At 51.5% G+C, this 16,819-nt stretch overlaps 1 protein-coding gene across 1 annotated transcript in view; it reads left to right on the forward strand.

Moving 5' to 3' along the window:
* LOC134350842 (solute carrier family 22 member 2-like) overlaps positions 1-16,263 on the forward strand; it is a 55,585-nt gene extending 39,322 nt beyond the window's left edge. Inside the window, exon 11 of the mRNA XM_063056608.1 lies at positions 13,907-16,263. Within this exon, the coding sequence (XP_062912678.1) occupies positions 13,907-13,994 (88 nt within the window). The 3' untranslated portion in view covers positions 13,995-16,263. The remainder of the gene's footprint in view (positions 1-13,906) is intronic.
* The last annotated feature ends 556 nt before the right edge of the window (positions 16,264-16,819 follow it).

Here is a 16,819-nt window from a genome sequence, read left to right on the forward strand (position 1 = left end):
GGGTGATAGGGGTGTCGGTGTTTTGGTGATGGGTTTGTGGTTGGGTGATGGGTTCGTGAGTGTATTTGGGGGATGGTTTTGTGTCTGTTTAGGTGATGGGGTGTGGTTGCAGTTGGGTGATGGGATTGTGGGTGTTTGGGTGATGGGGTGTGGTTGTGGTTGAGCGATGGGGTTGTGGGCGTTTGGGTGATGGGGGTGTGGCTGTTTGGGTGATGGGGGTTGTGGGTGTGACTTAGTGATCAGTTTGTGGGTGTTTGGGTGATGGGGATGTGGTTGTGTTTGGGTGATGGGGTATGGGTGTAGTTAGATGATGGGGTTGTGGGTGTTTGGGTGATGGCGGTTGTGGGTATGGTTTGGTTATGGGTTTGTGGGTGTTTGGGTGATGGGGGTGTTGGTGTAGTTGGGTGATGGGGGTGTGAGTGTAGTTGGGTGATGGGGTTGTTGGTGTAGTTAGGTGGTGGAGGTGTGAGTGTAGTTGGGTGGTGGGTTTGTGGGTGTTTGGGTGATGGGAGAATGGTTGTGGTTGGGTGATGGGGGTGTGGGTGTAGTTGGGTGATGGGTTTGTGGGTATTTGAGTGATCGGTTTGTGGGTGTGGTTGGGTGATGGGGTTCTGGGAGTTTGGGTGATGGGGGTTGTGGGTGTGGTTTGGTGATAGGTTTGTGGGTGTTTGGGTGATGGGGCTGTGGTTGTGTTTGGATGATGTGGGTATGGGTGTAGTTAGGTGATGGGGTTGTGAGTGTAGTTGGGTGGTGGGTTTGCGGGTGTTTTGGTGATGGGGTGTGGTTGTAGTTGGGTGATGGGTTTGTGTCTGTTTTGGTGATGGGGTGCGGTTGTAGTTGGGTGATGGGTTTGTGTCTGTTTGGGTGATGGGGGTTGTGGGTGTGACTTAGTGATCAGTTTGTGGGTGTTTGGGTGATGGGGATGTGGTTGTGTTTGGGTGATGGGGTATGGGTGTAGTTAGATGATGGGGTTGTGGGTGTTTGGGTGATGGCGGTTGTGGGTATGGTTTGGTTATGGGTTTGTGGGTGTTTGGGTGATGGGGGTGTTGGTGTAGTTGGGTGATGGGGGTGTGAGTGTAGTTGGGTGATGGGGTTGTTGGTGTAGTTAGGTGGTGGAGGTGTGAGTGTAGTTGGGTGGTGGGTTTGTGGGTGTTTGGGTGATGGGAGAATGGTTGTGGTTGGGTGATGGGGGTGTGGGTGTAGTTGGGTGATGGGTTTGTGGGTATTTGAGTGATCGGTTTGTGGGTGTGGTTGGGTGATGGGGTTCTGGGAGTTTGGGTGATGGGGGTTGTGGGTGTGGTTTGGTGATAGGTTTGTGGGTGTTTGGGTGATGGGGCTGTGGTTGTGTTTGGATGATGTGGGTATGGGTGTAGTTAGGTGATGGGGTTGTGAGTGTAGTTGGGTGGTGGGTTTGCGGGTGTTTTGGTGATGGGGTGTGGTTGTAGTTGGGTGATGGGTTTGTGTCTGTTTGGGTGATGGGGTTGTGGGTGTGGTTTGGTGATGGGTTTGTGTGTATTTTGGTGATGGGGTGTGGTTGTAGTTGGGTGATGGGTTTGTGTCTGTTTGGGTGATGGGGTTGTGGGTGTGGTTGTGTGATGGCTTTATGGGTGTATCTGGGTGATGGGGGTATGGGTGTAGTTGGATGATGGTGTTTGTTGGTGTAGTTGGGTGATGGGGTTGTGGGTGTTTGGGTGATGGGGTGTTGGTGTAGTTGGGTGATGGGTTTGCGGTTGTGGTTGGGTGATGGGTGTGTGGGTTTGGTTATGTGATGGGGTTGTGGGTGTGGTTGTGTGATGGCTTTATGGGTGTATCTGGGTGATGGGGGTATGGGTGTAGTTGGATGATGGGGGTTGTGGGTGTAGTTGGGTGATGGGGTTGTGGGTGTTTGGGTCATGGGGGTGTTGGTGTAGTTGGGTGATGGGTTTGCGGTTGTGGTTGGGTAATGGGTGTGTGGGTTTGGATAGGTGGTGGGGTTGTGGGTGTGGGTGTGGTTGTGTGATGGCTTTATGGGTGTATCTGGGTGATGGGGGTATGGGTGTAGTTGGATGATGGGGGTTGTGGGTGCAGTTGGGTGATAGGTTTGTGGGTGTTTGGGTGATGGGGCTGTGGTTGTGTTTGGATGATGTGGGTATGGGTGTAGTTAGGTGATGGGGTTGTGAGTGTAGTTGGGTGGTGGGTTTGTGGGTGTTTTGGTGATGGGGTGTGGTTGTAGTTGGGTGATGGGCTTGTGGGTATTTAGGTGATGGGGTTGTGGTTGTGGTTGGGCGATGCGGTTCTGGGAGTTTGGGTGATGGGGTTGTGGGTGTGGTTTGGTGATGGGTTTGTGTGTGTTTGGGTGATGGTGCTGTGGTTGTGTTTGGGTGATGGGGGTATGGGCGTAGTTAGGTGATGGGGTTGTGAGTGTAGTTGGGTGGTGGGTTTGTGGGTGTTTTGGTGATGGGGTGTGGTTGTAGTTGGGTGATGGGCTTGTGGGTGTTTAGGTGATGGGGTTGTGGTTGTGGTTGGGCGATGCGGTTCTGGGAGTTTGGGTGATGGGGTTGTGGGTGTGGTTTGGTGATGGGTTTGTGTGTGTTTGGGTGATGGTGCTGTGGTTGTGTTTGGGTGATGGGGGTATGGGCGTAGTTAGGTGATGGGGTTGTGGGTGCTTGGGTGATGGGTTTGTGGGTGTTTGGGTGATGGGGCTGTGGTTGTGTTTGGATGATGTGGGTATGGGTGTAGTTAGGTGATGAGGTTGTGAGTGTAGTTGGGTGGTGGGTTTGTGGGTGTTTTGGTGATGGGGGTTGTGGTTGTAGTTGGGTGATGGGCTTGTGGGTGTTTAGGTGATGGGGATGGGGTTGTGGTTGTGGTTGGGCGATGTGGTTCAGGGAGTTTGGGTGATGGGGTTGTGGGTGTGGTTTGGTGATGGGTTTGTGTGTGTTTGGGTGATGGTGCTGTGGTTGTGTTTGGGTGATGGGGGTATGGGCGTAGTTAGGTGATGGGGTTGTGGGTGTTTGGGTGATGGGTTTGTGGGTGTTTGGGTGATGGTGTTGTGGGTGTTTGGGTGATGGGGGTTCTGGGTGTGGATTGGTGATGGGTTTGTGGGTGTTTGGGTGATGGGGGTGTTTGTATAGTTGGGTGATGGGGGTGTGAGTGTAGATGGGAGGTGAGTCTGTGGGTGTTTGGGTGATAGGGGTGTTGGTGTTTGGGAGATGGGTTCGTGAGTGTACTTGGGTGACGGGGTGTGGTTGTAGTTGGGTGATGGGGGTGTGGGTGTTTGGGTGATGGGGATGTGGGTGTGGTTTGGTGATCAGTTTCTGTGTGTTTGGTGATGGGGATGTGGTTGTATTTGGGTGATGGGAGAACGGGTGTAGTTATATGATGGGGTTGTGGGTGTTTGGGTGATGGGTTTCTGGGTGCTTGGGTTATGGGGTTATGGGTGTTTGGGTGATGGGGGTTGTGGGTGTGCTTGGGTGATGGGGTTGTGGGTGTTTGGGTGATGGGGGTTGTGGATGTGGTTGGGTGATGGGTTTGTGGGTGTTTGGGTGATGGGGGTGTTGGTGTAGTTGGGTGATGGGGGTGTGAGTATAGTTGGGTGGTGGGTTTGTGGGTGTTTGGGTGAGGGGTTTCAGAGTTTGGGTGATGGGGTGAGGTTGTAGTTGGATGATGGGTTTATGGGTGTTTGGGTGATGGGGGTGTTGGTGTAGTTGGGTGATGGGTTTGCGGTTGTGGTTGGGTGATGGGTGTGTGGGTGTGGTTGTGTGATGGCTTTATGGGTGTATCTGGGTGATGGGTGTATGGGTGTAGTTGGATGATGGGGGTTGTGGGTGTAGTTGGGTGATGGGGTTGTGGGTGTTTGGGTGGTGGGGTTCTGGGTGTGGATTGGTGATGGGTTTGTGGGTGTTTGGGTGATGGGGGTGTGAGTGTAGTTGAGAGGTGGGATTGTGGGTGTTTGTGTGATAGGGATGTCGGTGTTTGGGTGATAGGTTTATGGTTGTGGTTAGGTGATGTGATGTGGTTGTAGTTGGTTGATGGGTTTGTGGGTGTTTGGGTGATGGGGGTATGGGCGTAGCTGGGTGATGGGTTTGTGGGTGTTTGGGTGATAGGGGTGTGGTTGTGTTTGTGTGACGGGAGTATGGGTTTAGTTAGGTGATGGGGTTGTGGATGTTTGGGTGATGGGGCTGTGGTTGTGTTTGGATGATGTGGGTTTCGGTGTAGTTGGGTGATGGGGTTGTGAGTGTAGTTGGGTGGTGGGTTTGTGGGTGTTTTGGTGATGGGGTGTCGGTGTTTGGGTGATAGGTTTGTGGTTGGGTGATGGGTTCGTGAGTGTATTTGGGTGATGGGTTTGTGTCTGTTTGGGTGATGGGGTGTGGTTGTAGTTGGGTGATGGGTTTGTGGGTGTTTGGGTTATGGGGGTGTGGTTGTGGTAGGGCGATGGGGTTCTGGGAGTTTGGGTGATGGGGGTGTGCGTGTTTGGGTGTTTGGGTGATGGGGTTGTGGGTGTGGTTTGGCTATGTTTTGTGTGTGTTTCGGTGATGGGGGTATTGGTGTAATTAAGTGATGGGGATGTGGGTGTTTGGGTGATGGGTTTGTGGGTGTTTGGGTGATAGGGATGTCGGTGTTTGGGTGATAGGTTTATGGATGTGGTTAGGTGATGGGGTGTGGCTGTAGTTGGGTGATGGGTTTGTGGGTGTTTGGCTGATGGGGGTGTGGTTGTGGCTGGGTGATGGGTTTGTGGGTGTTTGGGTGATGGGGGTGTGATTGTAGTTGGGTGGTGGGTTTGTGGGTGTTTGGGTGTTAGGGGTGTCGGTGTTTGGGTGATGGGTTTGCGGTTGCGGTTGGGTGATGGGTGTGTGGGTGTGGTTGTGTGATGGCTTTATGGGTGTATCTGGGTGATGGGGGTATGGGTGTAGTTGGATGATGGGGTTGTGGATGTTGTTGAGTAATGGGTTTGTGGGTGCTTCGGTGTTGGGGGTATGGGTGCAGTTGGGTGATGGGGTTGCGGGTGTGTTTGTGGTTGGGTGAAGATTGTGTGGGTGTGTTTGGGTGATGGGTGTGTGGGTGTGGTGGGGTGATGGGGGTATGTGTGTAGTTGTGTGATGGGTTTGTGGGTATTTGGGTGATGGTGTGTCGGTATAGTTGGGTGATGGGATTGTGGGTGTAGTTGGGTGATGGGGTTGTGAATGTAGTTGTGTGGTGGATTTTTGGGTGTTTTGGTGATGGAGGTGTCGGTGTTTGGATGATAATGTTATGGTTGAGTGATGGGTTTGTGAGTGTAGTTGGATGATGGGCTTGTGTCTGTTTGGGTGATGGGGTGGGGTTGTAGTTGGGTGATGGGTTTGTAGCTGCTTGGGTGATAGGGTTGTGGCTGTTTGGGTGATGGGGTTGTGGGTGTTTGGGTGATGGGGGTTGTGGGTGTGGTTTGGTGATGGGTTTGTAGGTGTTTGGGTGATGGGGCTATGGTTGTGTTTGGATGATGTGGGTATAGGTGTAGTTTAGTGGTGGGTTTGTGGGTGTTTTGGTGATGGGGGTGTCGGTGTTTGGGTGAAAGGTTTGTGGTTGGGTGATGGGGGTATGGGTATAGTTAGGTGATGGAGATGTGGGTGTTTGGGTGATGGTTTTGTGGGTGTTTGGGTGATGGGGTTCTGGGTGTGGATTGGTGATGGGTTTGTGGGTGTTTGGGAGATTGGTTGTGGTTGTGGTTGGGTGAAGCTTGTGTGAGTGTGTTTGGGTGATGGGGGTGTGGCTGTGGTCGGGTGATGGGTTTGTGGGTGTTTGGGTGATTTGGATTATGGGTGTGGTTTGGTAATGGGGTTGTGGGTGTGGTTGGGTGATTGGTTTGTTGGTGTTTGGGTGATGGGGTTCTGGGTCTAGTTGGGTGATGGCGGTATGGGTGTGGTTGGATGATGGGTTTGTGGTTGTTTGGGGGTTGGGTGATGGGGGTGTGGGTGTAGTTGGGTGATGGGGGTGTCGGTGTTTGGGTGATAGAGTTGTGGTTGGGTGATGGATTAGTGAGTGTAGTTGGGTGATGGATTTGTAAGTGTAGTTGGGTGATGGGCTTGTGGATGTTTGGGTGATGGGGTTGTGGGTGTTTGGGTGATGGGGGTTGTGGGTGTGGTTTGGTGATGGGTTTGTGGGTGTTTGGCTGATGGGGATGTGATTGTAGTTGGGTGGTGGGTTTGTGGGTGTTTGGGTGATAGGGGTGTCGGTGTTTGGGTGATGGGTTTGCGGTTGCGGTTGGGTGATAGGTGTGTGGGTGTGACTGTGTGATGGCTTTATGGGTGTATCTGGGTGATGGGGGTATGGGTGTAGTTGGATGATGGGGTTGTGGATGTTGTTGAGTAATGGGTTTGTGGGTGCTTCGGTGATGGGGGTATGGGTGCAGTTAGGTGATGGGGTTGCGGGTGTTTGGGTGATGGGGTTGCGGGTGTGTTTGTGGTTGGGTGAAGATTGTGTGGGTGTGTTTGGGTGATGGGTGTGTGGGTGTGGTGGGGTGATGGGGGTATGTGTGTAGTTGTGTGATGGGTTTGTGGGTATTTGGGTGATGGTGTGTCAGTGTAGTTGGGTGATGGGATTGTGGGTGTAGTTGGGTGATGGGGTTGTGAATGTAGTTGTGTGGTGGATTTGTGGGTGTTTTGGTGATAGGGGTGTCGGTGTTTGGATGATAATGTGGTTGAGTGATGGGTTTGTGAGTGTAGTTGGATGATGGGCTTGTGTCTGTTTGGGTGATGGGGTGTGGTTGTAGTTGGATGATGGGTTAGTAGCTTCTTGGGTGATGGGGTTGTGGCTGTTTGGGTGATGGCGTGTGGTTGTAGTTGGGTGATGGGCTTGTGGATGTTTGGGTGATGGGTTTGTGGGTGTTTGGGTGATTTGGATTGAGGGTGTGGTTGGGTGATCAGTTTGTTGGTGTTTGGGTGATGGGGTTCTGGGTCCAGTTGGGTGATGCGGTTGTGGGGGTTTGGGTGATGGGTTTGTGGGTGTTTGGGTGATGGGGTTGTGGGAGTTTGTGTGATGATGGTATGGGTGTAGTTAGGTGATGGGGTTGTGGGTATTTGTGAAATTTGGATTGTGGGTGTGGTTTGGTAATGGGGTTGTGGTTGTGGTTGGGTGATCGGTTTGTGGGTGTTTGAGTGATGGGGGTGTGGTTGTGGTTGGGTAATGGGTTTGTGGGTGTTTGGGTGATGGAGTTGTGGGTCTAGTTAGGTGATGGGGGTATGGGTGTGGTTGGATGATGGGGGTGTCGGTGTAGTTGGGTGATGGGAGTGTGGGTGTAGTTGGGTGATGGAGCTGTGAGTGTTGGGTGATGGGTTTGTGGGTGTTTGGGTGAATTGGATTGTTGGTGTGGTTTGGTAATGGGGTTGTGGGTGTGGTTGGGTGATCGGTTTGTGGGTGTTTGGGGGTTGGGGGTGTCGGTGAGGTTGGGTGATGGGGGTGTGGGTATAGTTGGGTGATGGAGGTGTCGGTGTTTGGATGATAGAGTTGTGGTTGGGTGATGGGTTAGTGAGTGTAGTTGGGTGGTGGATTTATGAGTGTAGTTGTGTGATGGGTCTGTGGGTGTTTGGGTGATGGGGTGTGGTAGTAGTTGAGTGACGCGGTTGTGGGTGTTTGGGTGATGGGGTTGTTGGAGTTTGGGTGATGATGTTATGGGTGTAGTTAGGTGATGGGGTTGTGGGTGTTTGGATGATTTGGATTGTGGGTGTGGTTTGGTAATGGGATTGTGGTTGTGGTTGGGTGATCGGTTTGTGGGTGTTTGGGTGATGGGGGTGTGGTTGTGGTTGGGTGATGGGTTTGTGGGTGTTTGAGTGTTGGGGGTGTCGGTGTAGTTGGGTGATGGGGTTGTGGGTGTAGTTGGGTGATGGAGCTGTGAGTGTTGGGTGATGGGGTTGAGTGACGCGGTTGTAGGTGTTTGGGTAATGAGGGTGTGGTTGTTTGGGTGATGGGCTTATGGGTGTTTGGGTGATGGGGGTTGTGGGTGTGGTTTGGTGATGGGGTTGTGGTGTGGTTGGGTGATGGGTTTGTGGGTGTTTGGGTGACGGGGGTGTGGTTGTGGTTCGGCGATATGTGTGTGGGTGTAGTTGAGTGATGGGGATATGGGTGTAGTTCGGTGATGGGATCGTGGGTGTTTGGGTGATGGGGGTGTGGTTGTGGTTGGGTGATGGGTTTGTGGGTGTTTGAGTGTTGGGGGTGTCGGTGTAGTTGGGTGATGGGGTTGTGGGTGTAGTTGGGTGATGGAGCTGTGAGTGTTGGGTGATGGGGTTGAGTGACGCGGTTGTAGGTGTTTGGGTAATGAGGGTGTGGTTGTTTGGGTGATGGGCTTATGGGTGTTTGGGTGATGGGGGTTGTGGGTGTGGTTTGGTGATGGGGTTGTGGTGTGGTTGGGTGATGGGTTTGTGGGTGTTTGGGTGACGGGGGTGTGGTTGTGGTTCGGCGATATGTGTGTGGGTGTAGTTGAGTGATGGGGATATGGGTGTAGTTCGGTGATGGGATCGTGGGTGTTTGGGTGATGGGGGTGCAGGTGTACTTGGGTGATGGATGTTGTGGGTGTGGTTGGGTGATGGGAATATGGGTATAGTTAGGTGATTGGTTTGTGGGTGCTTGTGTGATTGGGTGTGGTGTAGTTGGGTGATCTGGGTGTACGTGTAGTTGGGTGATGGGGCTGTGAGTGTAGTTGGATGGTGGGTTTGTGGGTGTTTGGGTGATGGGACTGTCAGTGTTTGTTTGATAGGGTTGTGGTTGAGTGATGTGTTTGTGGCTGTTTCGCTGATGGGGTGTTGTAGTTCGGTAATGGGTTTGTGGGTGTTTGGGTGATGGGGTGGGGTTGTGTTTGGGTGATGGGTGTGTGGGTGCGGTTGGGTGATGGGGTTGTGGGTGTTTGGGTGATGGGGTGTTGTAGTTCGGTAATGGGTTTGTGGGTGTTTGGGTGATGGGGTGTTGTAGTTCGGTAATGGGTTTGTGGGTGTTTGGGTGATGGGGTGGGGTTGTGTTTGGGTGATGGGTGTGTGGGTGCAGTTGGGTGATGGGTTTGTGGGTGTTTGGGTGATGGGTGTTGTGGGTGTGGTTTGGTGATGGGGATATGGGTGTAGTTAGGTGATGGGATCGTGGGTGTTTGGGTGATGGGGGTGTCAGTGTAGTTGGGTGATGGGGGTGTGAGTGTAGTTGGGTGATGGGGCTGTGAGTGTAGTAGGCTGGTGGGTTTGTGGGTGTTTATGTGATGGGGGTGTCGGTGTTTGTTTAATAGGGTTGTGGTTGGGTGATGGGTTTGTGGCTGTTTGGGTGATGGGTGTGTGGGTGTGGTTGGGTGATGGGGTTGTGGGTGTTTGGGTGATGGGTGTTGTGGGTGTGGTTGGGTGATGGGGATATGGGTGTAAGGTGATTTGTTTGTGGGTGCTTGTGTGATTGGAGTGTCGGTGTAGTTGGGTGATCGGGGTGTGAGTGTAGCTGGGTGATAGGGCTGTGAGTGTAGTTGGGTGGTGGGTTTGTGGGTATTTGGGTGATGGGACTGTCGGTGTTTGTTTGATAGGGTTGTGGTTGGGTGATGGGTATGTGGGTGTTTGGGTGATGGAGTGTGGTTGTGTTTGGGTGATGGGTGTGTGGGTGTGGTTGAGTGATGGGGTTGTGGGTGTTTGGGTGATGGGTGTTGTGGGTGTGTGGTTTGGTGATGGGGATATGGGTGTAGTTCGGTGATGGGATCGTGGGTGTTTGGGTGATGGGGACGTTGGTGTAGTTGGGTGATCGGGGTGTGAGTGTAGTTGGGTGATAGGGCTGTGAGTATAGTTGGGTGGTGGGTTTGTGGGTGTTTGGGTGATGGGTTTGTGGGTGTTTGGGTGATGGGGTGGGGTTGTGTTTGGGTGATGGGTGTGTGGGTGCAGTTGGGTGATGGGTTTGTGTGTGTTGTTGGGAAATGTGTTTGTGGGTATTTGGGTGATGGGGGTATGGGGGTAGTTGGGTGATGGGTTTGTGAGTTTTGAGTGATGGTGTAGTTGTGTTTGGATGATGGGGCTATGGGTGTAGTTAGGGAATGGGGTTGTGAGTGTAGTTGGGTGGTGGGTTTGTGGGTTTTTGGGTGATGAGGTGTTGGTGTTTGGGTTATAGGTTTGTGGTTGTGGTTGGGTGATGGGTTTGTGGTTGTAGATGGGTGATGGGTTTGTGGGTGTTTGGGTGATGGGGGTGAGGTTGTGGTTGGGTTATGGGTTTGTGGGTATTTGGGTGATGGGGTTGTGGGTGTAGTTGGGTGATCGGGTTATGGGTGTAGTTAGCTGATGGGTTTGTGGGTGTTTGGGTGATGGGGTTGTGGGTATGGTTGGGTGATGGGTTTGTGGGTGTTTTGGGTGATGGGGTGTCAGTGTAGTTGTGTGTTGGGGGTGTGGGTGTAGTTGGGTGGTGGGTTTGTGGGTGTTTGGGTGATGGAGGTGTCGGTTTTTGGGTGATAGGGTTGTGGTTGGGTGATGGGCTTGTGGGTGTAGTTGGGTGATGTGTTTGTGCGTGTTTGGGTGATGGGGTTGTGGGAGTTTAGGTGATGATGGTATGGGTGTAGTTAGGTGATGGGGTTGTGGGTGTTTGGGTGATTTGGATTGTTGGTGTGGTTTGGTAATGGGGTTGTGGGTGTGGTTGGGTGATCGGTTTGTGGGTGTTTGGGTGATGGGTGTGTGGTTGTGGTTGGGTGATGGGTTTGTGGGTGTTTGGGTGATGGGATTGTGGGTCTAGTTGGGTGATGGGGGTATGGGTGTGGATGGATGATGGGTTTGTGGTTGTTTGGGTGTTGAGGGTGTCGGTGTAGTTGGGCGATGGGGGTGTGTGTGTAGTTGGGTGATGGGGCTGTGAGTGTCGGGTGATGGGTTTGTGAGTGTTTGGGTGATTTGGATTGTGGGTGTGGTTTGGTAATGGGGTTGTGGGTCTAGTTGGGTGATGGGGGTATGGGTGTAGTTGGGTGATGGGTTTGTGGTTGTTTGGGGGTTGGGGTGCGGTTGTGGTTCGGCGACGTGTGTGTGGGTGTAGTTGAGTGATGGGGATATGGGTGTAGTTCGGTGATGGGATCGTGGGTGTTTGGGTGATGGGGGTGTGGGTGTAGTTGGGTGATGGGGGTGTCGGTGTTTGGGTGATACATTTGTGGTTGGGTGATGGGTTAGTGAGTGTAGTTGGGTGATGGGTTTGTGAGTGTAGTTGGGTGATGGGTTTGTGGGTGTTTGGGTGATGGGGTGTGGTTGTGGTTCGGCGACGTGTGTGTGGGTGTAGTTGAGTGATGGGATCGTGGGTGTTTGGGTGATGGGGGTGTCGGTGTAGTTGGGTGATAGGGCTGTGAGTGTAGTAGGGTGGTGGGTTTGTGGGTGTTTGTGTGATGGGGGTGTCGGTGTATGTTTAATAGGGTTGTGGTTGGGTGATGGGTTTGTGGCTGTTTGGGTGATGGGGTGTTGTTGTAGTTTGCTAATGGGGTTGTGGGTGTTAGGGTGATGGGGTTGTGAGTGTCGGGTGATGGGTTTGTGAGTGTTTGGGTGATTTGGATTGTGGGTGTGGTTTGGTAATGGGGTTGTGGGTCTAGTTGGGTGATGGGGGTATGGGTGTAGTTGGGTGATGGGTTTGTGGTTGTTTGGGGGTTGGGGTGCGGTTGTGGTTCGGCGACGTGTGTGTGGGTGTAGTTGAGTGATGGGGATATGGGTGTAGTTCGGTGATGGGATCGTGGGTGTTTGGGTGATGGGGGTGTGGGTGTAGTTGGGTGATGGGGGTGTCGGTGTTTGGGTGATACATTTGTGGTTGGGTGATGGGTTAGTGAGTGTAGTTGGGTGATGGGTTTGTGAGTGTAGTTGGGTGATGGGTTTGTGGGTGTTTGGGTGATGAGGTGTGGTTGTGGTTCGGCGACGTGTGTGTGGGTGTAGTTGAGTGATGGGATCGTGGGTGTTTGGGTGATGGGGGTGTCGGTGTAGTTGGGTGATAGGGCTGTGAGTGTAGTAGGGTGGTGGGTTTGTGGGTGTTTGTGTGATGGGGGTGTCGGTGTATGTTTAATAGGGTTGTGGTTGGGTGATGGGTTTGTGGCTGTTTGGGTGATGGGGTGTTGTTGTAGTTTGCTAATGGGGTTGTGGGTGTTAGGGTGATGGGGTTGTGGGCGTGGTTGGGTGATGGGTTTCTGGGAGTTTGGGTGATGGGGATGTGGTTGTGTTTGGGTGATGGGGGTATGGGTGTAGTTAGGTGATTGGTTTGTGGGTGCTTGTGTGATTGGTTGCGGGTGTTTGGGTGATGTGTTTGTGGGTGTTTGGGTGATGGGTTGGTGCCTGTTTGGGTGATGGGGTTGTGGGTGTCGTTTGGTGTTGGGGTTGTGTGTGTGGTTGTGTGATGGGTTTGTGGGTGTTTGTGTGATGGGAGTTGTGGTTGTCGTTGCGTGATGGGGTGTGGTTGCAGTTGGGTCATGGGTTTGTGGGTGTTTGGGTGATGGGGCTGTGGTTGTGGTTGGGTGATGGGGTGTGGGTGTGGTTGTGTGATGGGTTTGTGGGTGTGGTTGGGTGGTGGGGTTATGGGTGTAGTTGGGTGGTGGGGTTATGGGTGTAGTTGGGTGATGGGGGTGTGGGTGTACTTGGATGATGGGGCTCTGACTGTAGTTGGATGGTGGGTTTGTAGGTGTCTGGGTGATGGGAGTGTCGGTGTTTGGGTGATAGGGCTGTATTTGAGTGATGGGTCTGTGAGTGTAGTTGGGTGATGGGTTTGTGAGTGTTTGGGTAATAGGGATGTGGTTGTGGCTGGGTGATGGGGGTATGGGTGTAGTTGGGTGATGGGGTTGTGGATGTTGTTGGGAAATGGGTTTCTGGGTATTTTGGTGACGGGGGTATGGGGGTGATCGGTCTGTGGGTGTTTGGGTGATGGGTTTGTGGGTGTTTGGGTGATGGGGTTGTGTGTGTTTTTAAGTGAATGGGGTTGTGGGTGTGGTTTGTTGATGGGGGAGTGGGTGCAGTTGGGTGATGGGGTTGTGAGTGTAGTTGGGTGATGGGTTTGTGGGTGTTCGGGTGATGGGGGTGTGGTTGTGGTTGGGTTATGGGTGTGTGGGTGTGGTTGGGTGATGGGATTGTGCGTGTGGTTGGGTGATGGGTTTATGGGTGTTTGGGTGATGGGGTTGTGGATGTAGTTGGGTGCTCGGGGTATGGGTGTATTTGGGTGTTGGTTTTGTGGGTCTTTGGGTGATGGGGATGTCGGTGTTTGGGTGATAGGGTTGTGGTTGGGTGATGGGTTTGTGAGTGTAGTTGTGTGATGGGTTTTGTGTCTGTTTGGGTGATGGGGTGTGGTTGTTGTTGGGTGATAGGTTTGTGGGTGTTTAGGTGATGGGGGTGTAGTTGTGGCTGGGTGATGGGTGGGTGGGTGTGGTTGGGTGATGGGGATGTTGGTGTTTGGGAGATAGGGTTGTGGTTGTGGTTTGGGGGATGGGTTTGTGAATGTAGTTGGGTGATGGGGGTGTGAGTGTACTTGGGTGATGGGGTTTTGGTTATGGTTGCGTGATGGGTTTGTGTGTCTCCGCTTCACCATCTATCCTCCCATCTGACTATCTCTGCATCTTAGTTCCCTGATCTTTCAATCTACCTCACTGTGACTTTTGGACTTGATGTATTTCTCTTCACTGCACTTAGACTGTATACTCTTCATTGCGTCTTTGCTTTTACTTCCTCAAGGTACTTGCATGTGGTATGATCTGTCTGAGTGTCTCGCACGGAAATGCATCTTGGTAGATGTGATAACAATAAATCTATGCTTCTTGTCAGGTTGGGGTCTGGAAATCACCCTTGAGACTGAGTGAGGCAGAATGTCACTCCTCCCTCCACCCCCCCGCCCCCTACACACAGAACACACATTGAAACAACACTGGAAGAGCCTTGAGTTGCGGTAGTCCCCTCCATCCATGACACGAAGCTGTGCGTGTTTACAATTCTTGACAATTATTTCCTTGCTCCATCAGGTGGAAGCAAAATACTTCAGAAAGACCCTACCAGAAAGTTGTTCTTCATTCAACAACACCGACACATGGTGCCAACAGCAGTTCGTGAATAGGTCGGCCCATTAAGTTTAAGCACTAATGTCAGGTTCATATTTCTCTCTGTATTGTGTCATTAGGGTGGCGGGGTAAAGATGCGTCTCTACCAAAGGAGATGTAAGGCGCTCCTTCCCTCCGCTAGCCTGCCGGTCACCCTTGGGAAAGGTGTAGCACCTGATTAGCCCCCAATCAGAGTCATGTGAGGCCATGGGAGCAGGTGGTGGATGGTCGTATGAGCAGCTAGTACGGATCACAAGACCTGGTTAAGCGACCACTGACACCAGGCAGACGATCTCTGAAGAATATTGATCATCGCTGGGGTCACCCGTCTTGTAAAGACATCACCCAGAAGAAGGCAATGGCAAACCACTTCAGTAGAACAACTTGTTAAGAACAATCATGGTCATACAACACGGCACATAAATAATGAACAACTGTGTCACACTCCAAATTATATGGGTTCCGATAAAGTAGTTAGGAGCTAATTTGCTGGAGATCTGGGGTGGGTGAACACAGGCTGACTTTAATCTTCAGAAGATTCAAATAAGCAGGTTTGTTTAAGTGGTGAATCATTTCTCCAGATGAAGGCAAGATGTGAGTAGGTTTAGTGATAGATTGAAGTTGTATGGCCTATGCACTTTCAAAAGGGAATTGGACAAGTACCAGAAAGGGTAAAAATCACAGGGCTATGCACACAAAGTGGAGCGATGCAGTGAATTGGGTTCAACATGGGTAGGAAACACCAAACAAAAGCAAGTGGAGCCACTGGGCCTCTGTCTGGGAGGATGAACTGCCAGGGTACAGAGAAATAGCCACTGGTGGTGTCTGTATCTGTATGGGATAAGAGAACAGCACGTTGGTAAAAAAACCATCAGAAACATCGGTTCGATCCTGACCTCGGCTGCTATCTGTGGGAATTTAGATTTCCTCCAGGTGCTCTGGTTTCCTCCTACTAGCCAAAGGTGAGGATTCACGGGTGAGTTGGCTGCAGTAAATTGTCTCTAACCTGTGAGTGGGTGGAGGACTATGGGAGGAATTTCTGTCAGTTGGGGGGAGAATAAAGAGGGATCGATGTAAATGAACACCTCCAAATAACCCAACTCCTCTGCCCCAACAACACTACGACTCGGCAGTTAAAAGCAGGGCTTCAGAAGGTGGTACCAGTGTCTGACTCGATGATTACTCAATCACTAACTCTAACCACTGATTTTCATAAAATATTTCATGAGACTTTGCAAATGAGAATATATCTGTTAACTAGATAGAGGGAACGAATCATACTTTTATACATAAATTAAGTCAGACGTAATTAAAGTTTGCTGTAAATGTATCCAAGTGTTTACTGCTGTTTGCAGAATAATGGTACAGATGTTAGTTGTGGTGTTAAAGGGGACAGAGAGCTTGTGGGAGGAGTACAGTGTCCAGAACAACAGCTGGGATGGTGTCTGTGTGTTAAGCTATTCCCAGCAACCCCTACGTCCAAAGATCTGAAAGTAATCTGAAATTCATTAGCTGTCCCAAACCAGTGCTAATGCACTCCCCTCATGTGACCTCAGTTTGATTTGGGAGCTGTGGACATTAAGTAGACAAAATTCCTCACAGCTCTGACCTCAGGAAGTGGTCCCACAATACAACCCCCGATTTAGTCAGTTTTTAGTTTATTTTAGGAATGGTTTTGGGGACAGAGAGGGGAGTTAGAGGTCAGGTCAGGGTTTAGGGGAATTGGAGGATAGGACAGAGTCTAAGTCTAAGCCTCTGCTCTGTGTTTGAAGTCCAGTAGCCGACCAGTGTTATAGGCCTAGCATTCAGGGTCCCTTCTTCAACGGGTCTAACGATTGAGTCCTTGAGTTCAGGCCCTCATATATATCTGAGAGTCCTGGGTCAATACTGAAGATTGATGCCTAAAGATCAATTGGAGGTCTGGATCGAAGCCCATAGGTCAGTCGGAAGTCCAATAGTCAAGGCTCGATGGCTGGAGCCTGGGCCTGGGAATCTCTGTCAGTCCACTGGGGAAGGAGCAGCCCAATGTCTCTGAGTGTACTAGTGCACTGAGCCTGGAGGCTGAAAACTGCGACAGAGGGCTGTGTATGTACGTTGGTGGGAGGGAAGGAGGGAGGAATGGGGCTTGTTTCGCTGCTGTTGATTTGTCGCTTGTTGTGTTCTGTGTTGTTCTGTCGAGCATTGTGGGCCTGTTACATCGCCATAATGTATAATGACACATGCGGGGGAGTGTTGGCTGTTCATACAAATGATGCAATGTACATGTGATAAATAAATCTGAATCTGACTCTCTACCTGGGAAGTGCTGTTACTGAATGACTGTATGCTACTGTGATAGAGCGGAATGCTAGGGTCTTCCCAGGGAGGTGAGAAGTGGCAGAGGGACCTGCCCAGGCTGCAGAAGGACTGTGTGGACAGGAGGCAATTTCCCCGTGCAAAGGGCCGACCATGGGAGGGGTCTGAGGGACCGTGAATGCCTTCTGCAAATGTCAGCACTTCGTGATTCCCATACTTCAGCCAAACAACCCCTCAGGTAAAAGTAGTGTTGACCAACAATTCAATGTTCCTCACCCTGTCAGTGGAGCCTTTGTGGGCTTCACAGTGTCCTGTATGTTGTATTTCAGTAGGGGTCCTGAGGCAGGTTGTCTCTGAGGGAGGGGGTGATAAGCCCCTGACAGGCTCTGACTGTTGCTGTGTGTATACCTTGCTTTCTCATCACCAACCATTTGCCCTCCTAATCCCTTTCCACTCCTTTGCTTTCAGTGACGTGTACATCTAGGCCCCTTTGTGCATTGACATTACCCAAACTCTCATCATTTGTTTTAGTTATGTACATCT

The sequence above is a fragment of the Mobula hypostoma genome, chromosome 8 (genome assembly GCF_963921235.1).
Source record: "Mobula hypostoma chromosome 8, sMobHyp1.1, whole genome shotgun sequence".
In the NCBI taxonomy this organism is placed as follows: domain Eukaryota; kingdom Metazoa; phylum Chordata; class Chondrichthyes; order Myliobatiformes; family Myliobatidae; genus Mobula; species Mobula hypostoma.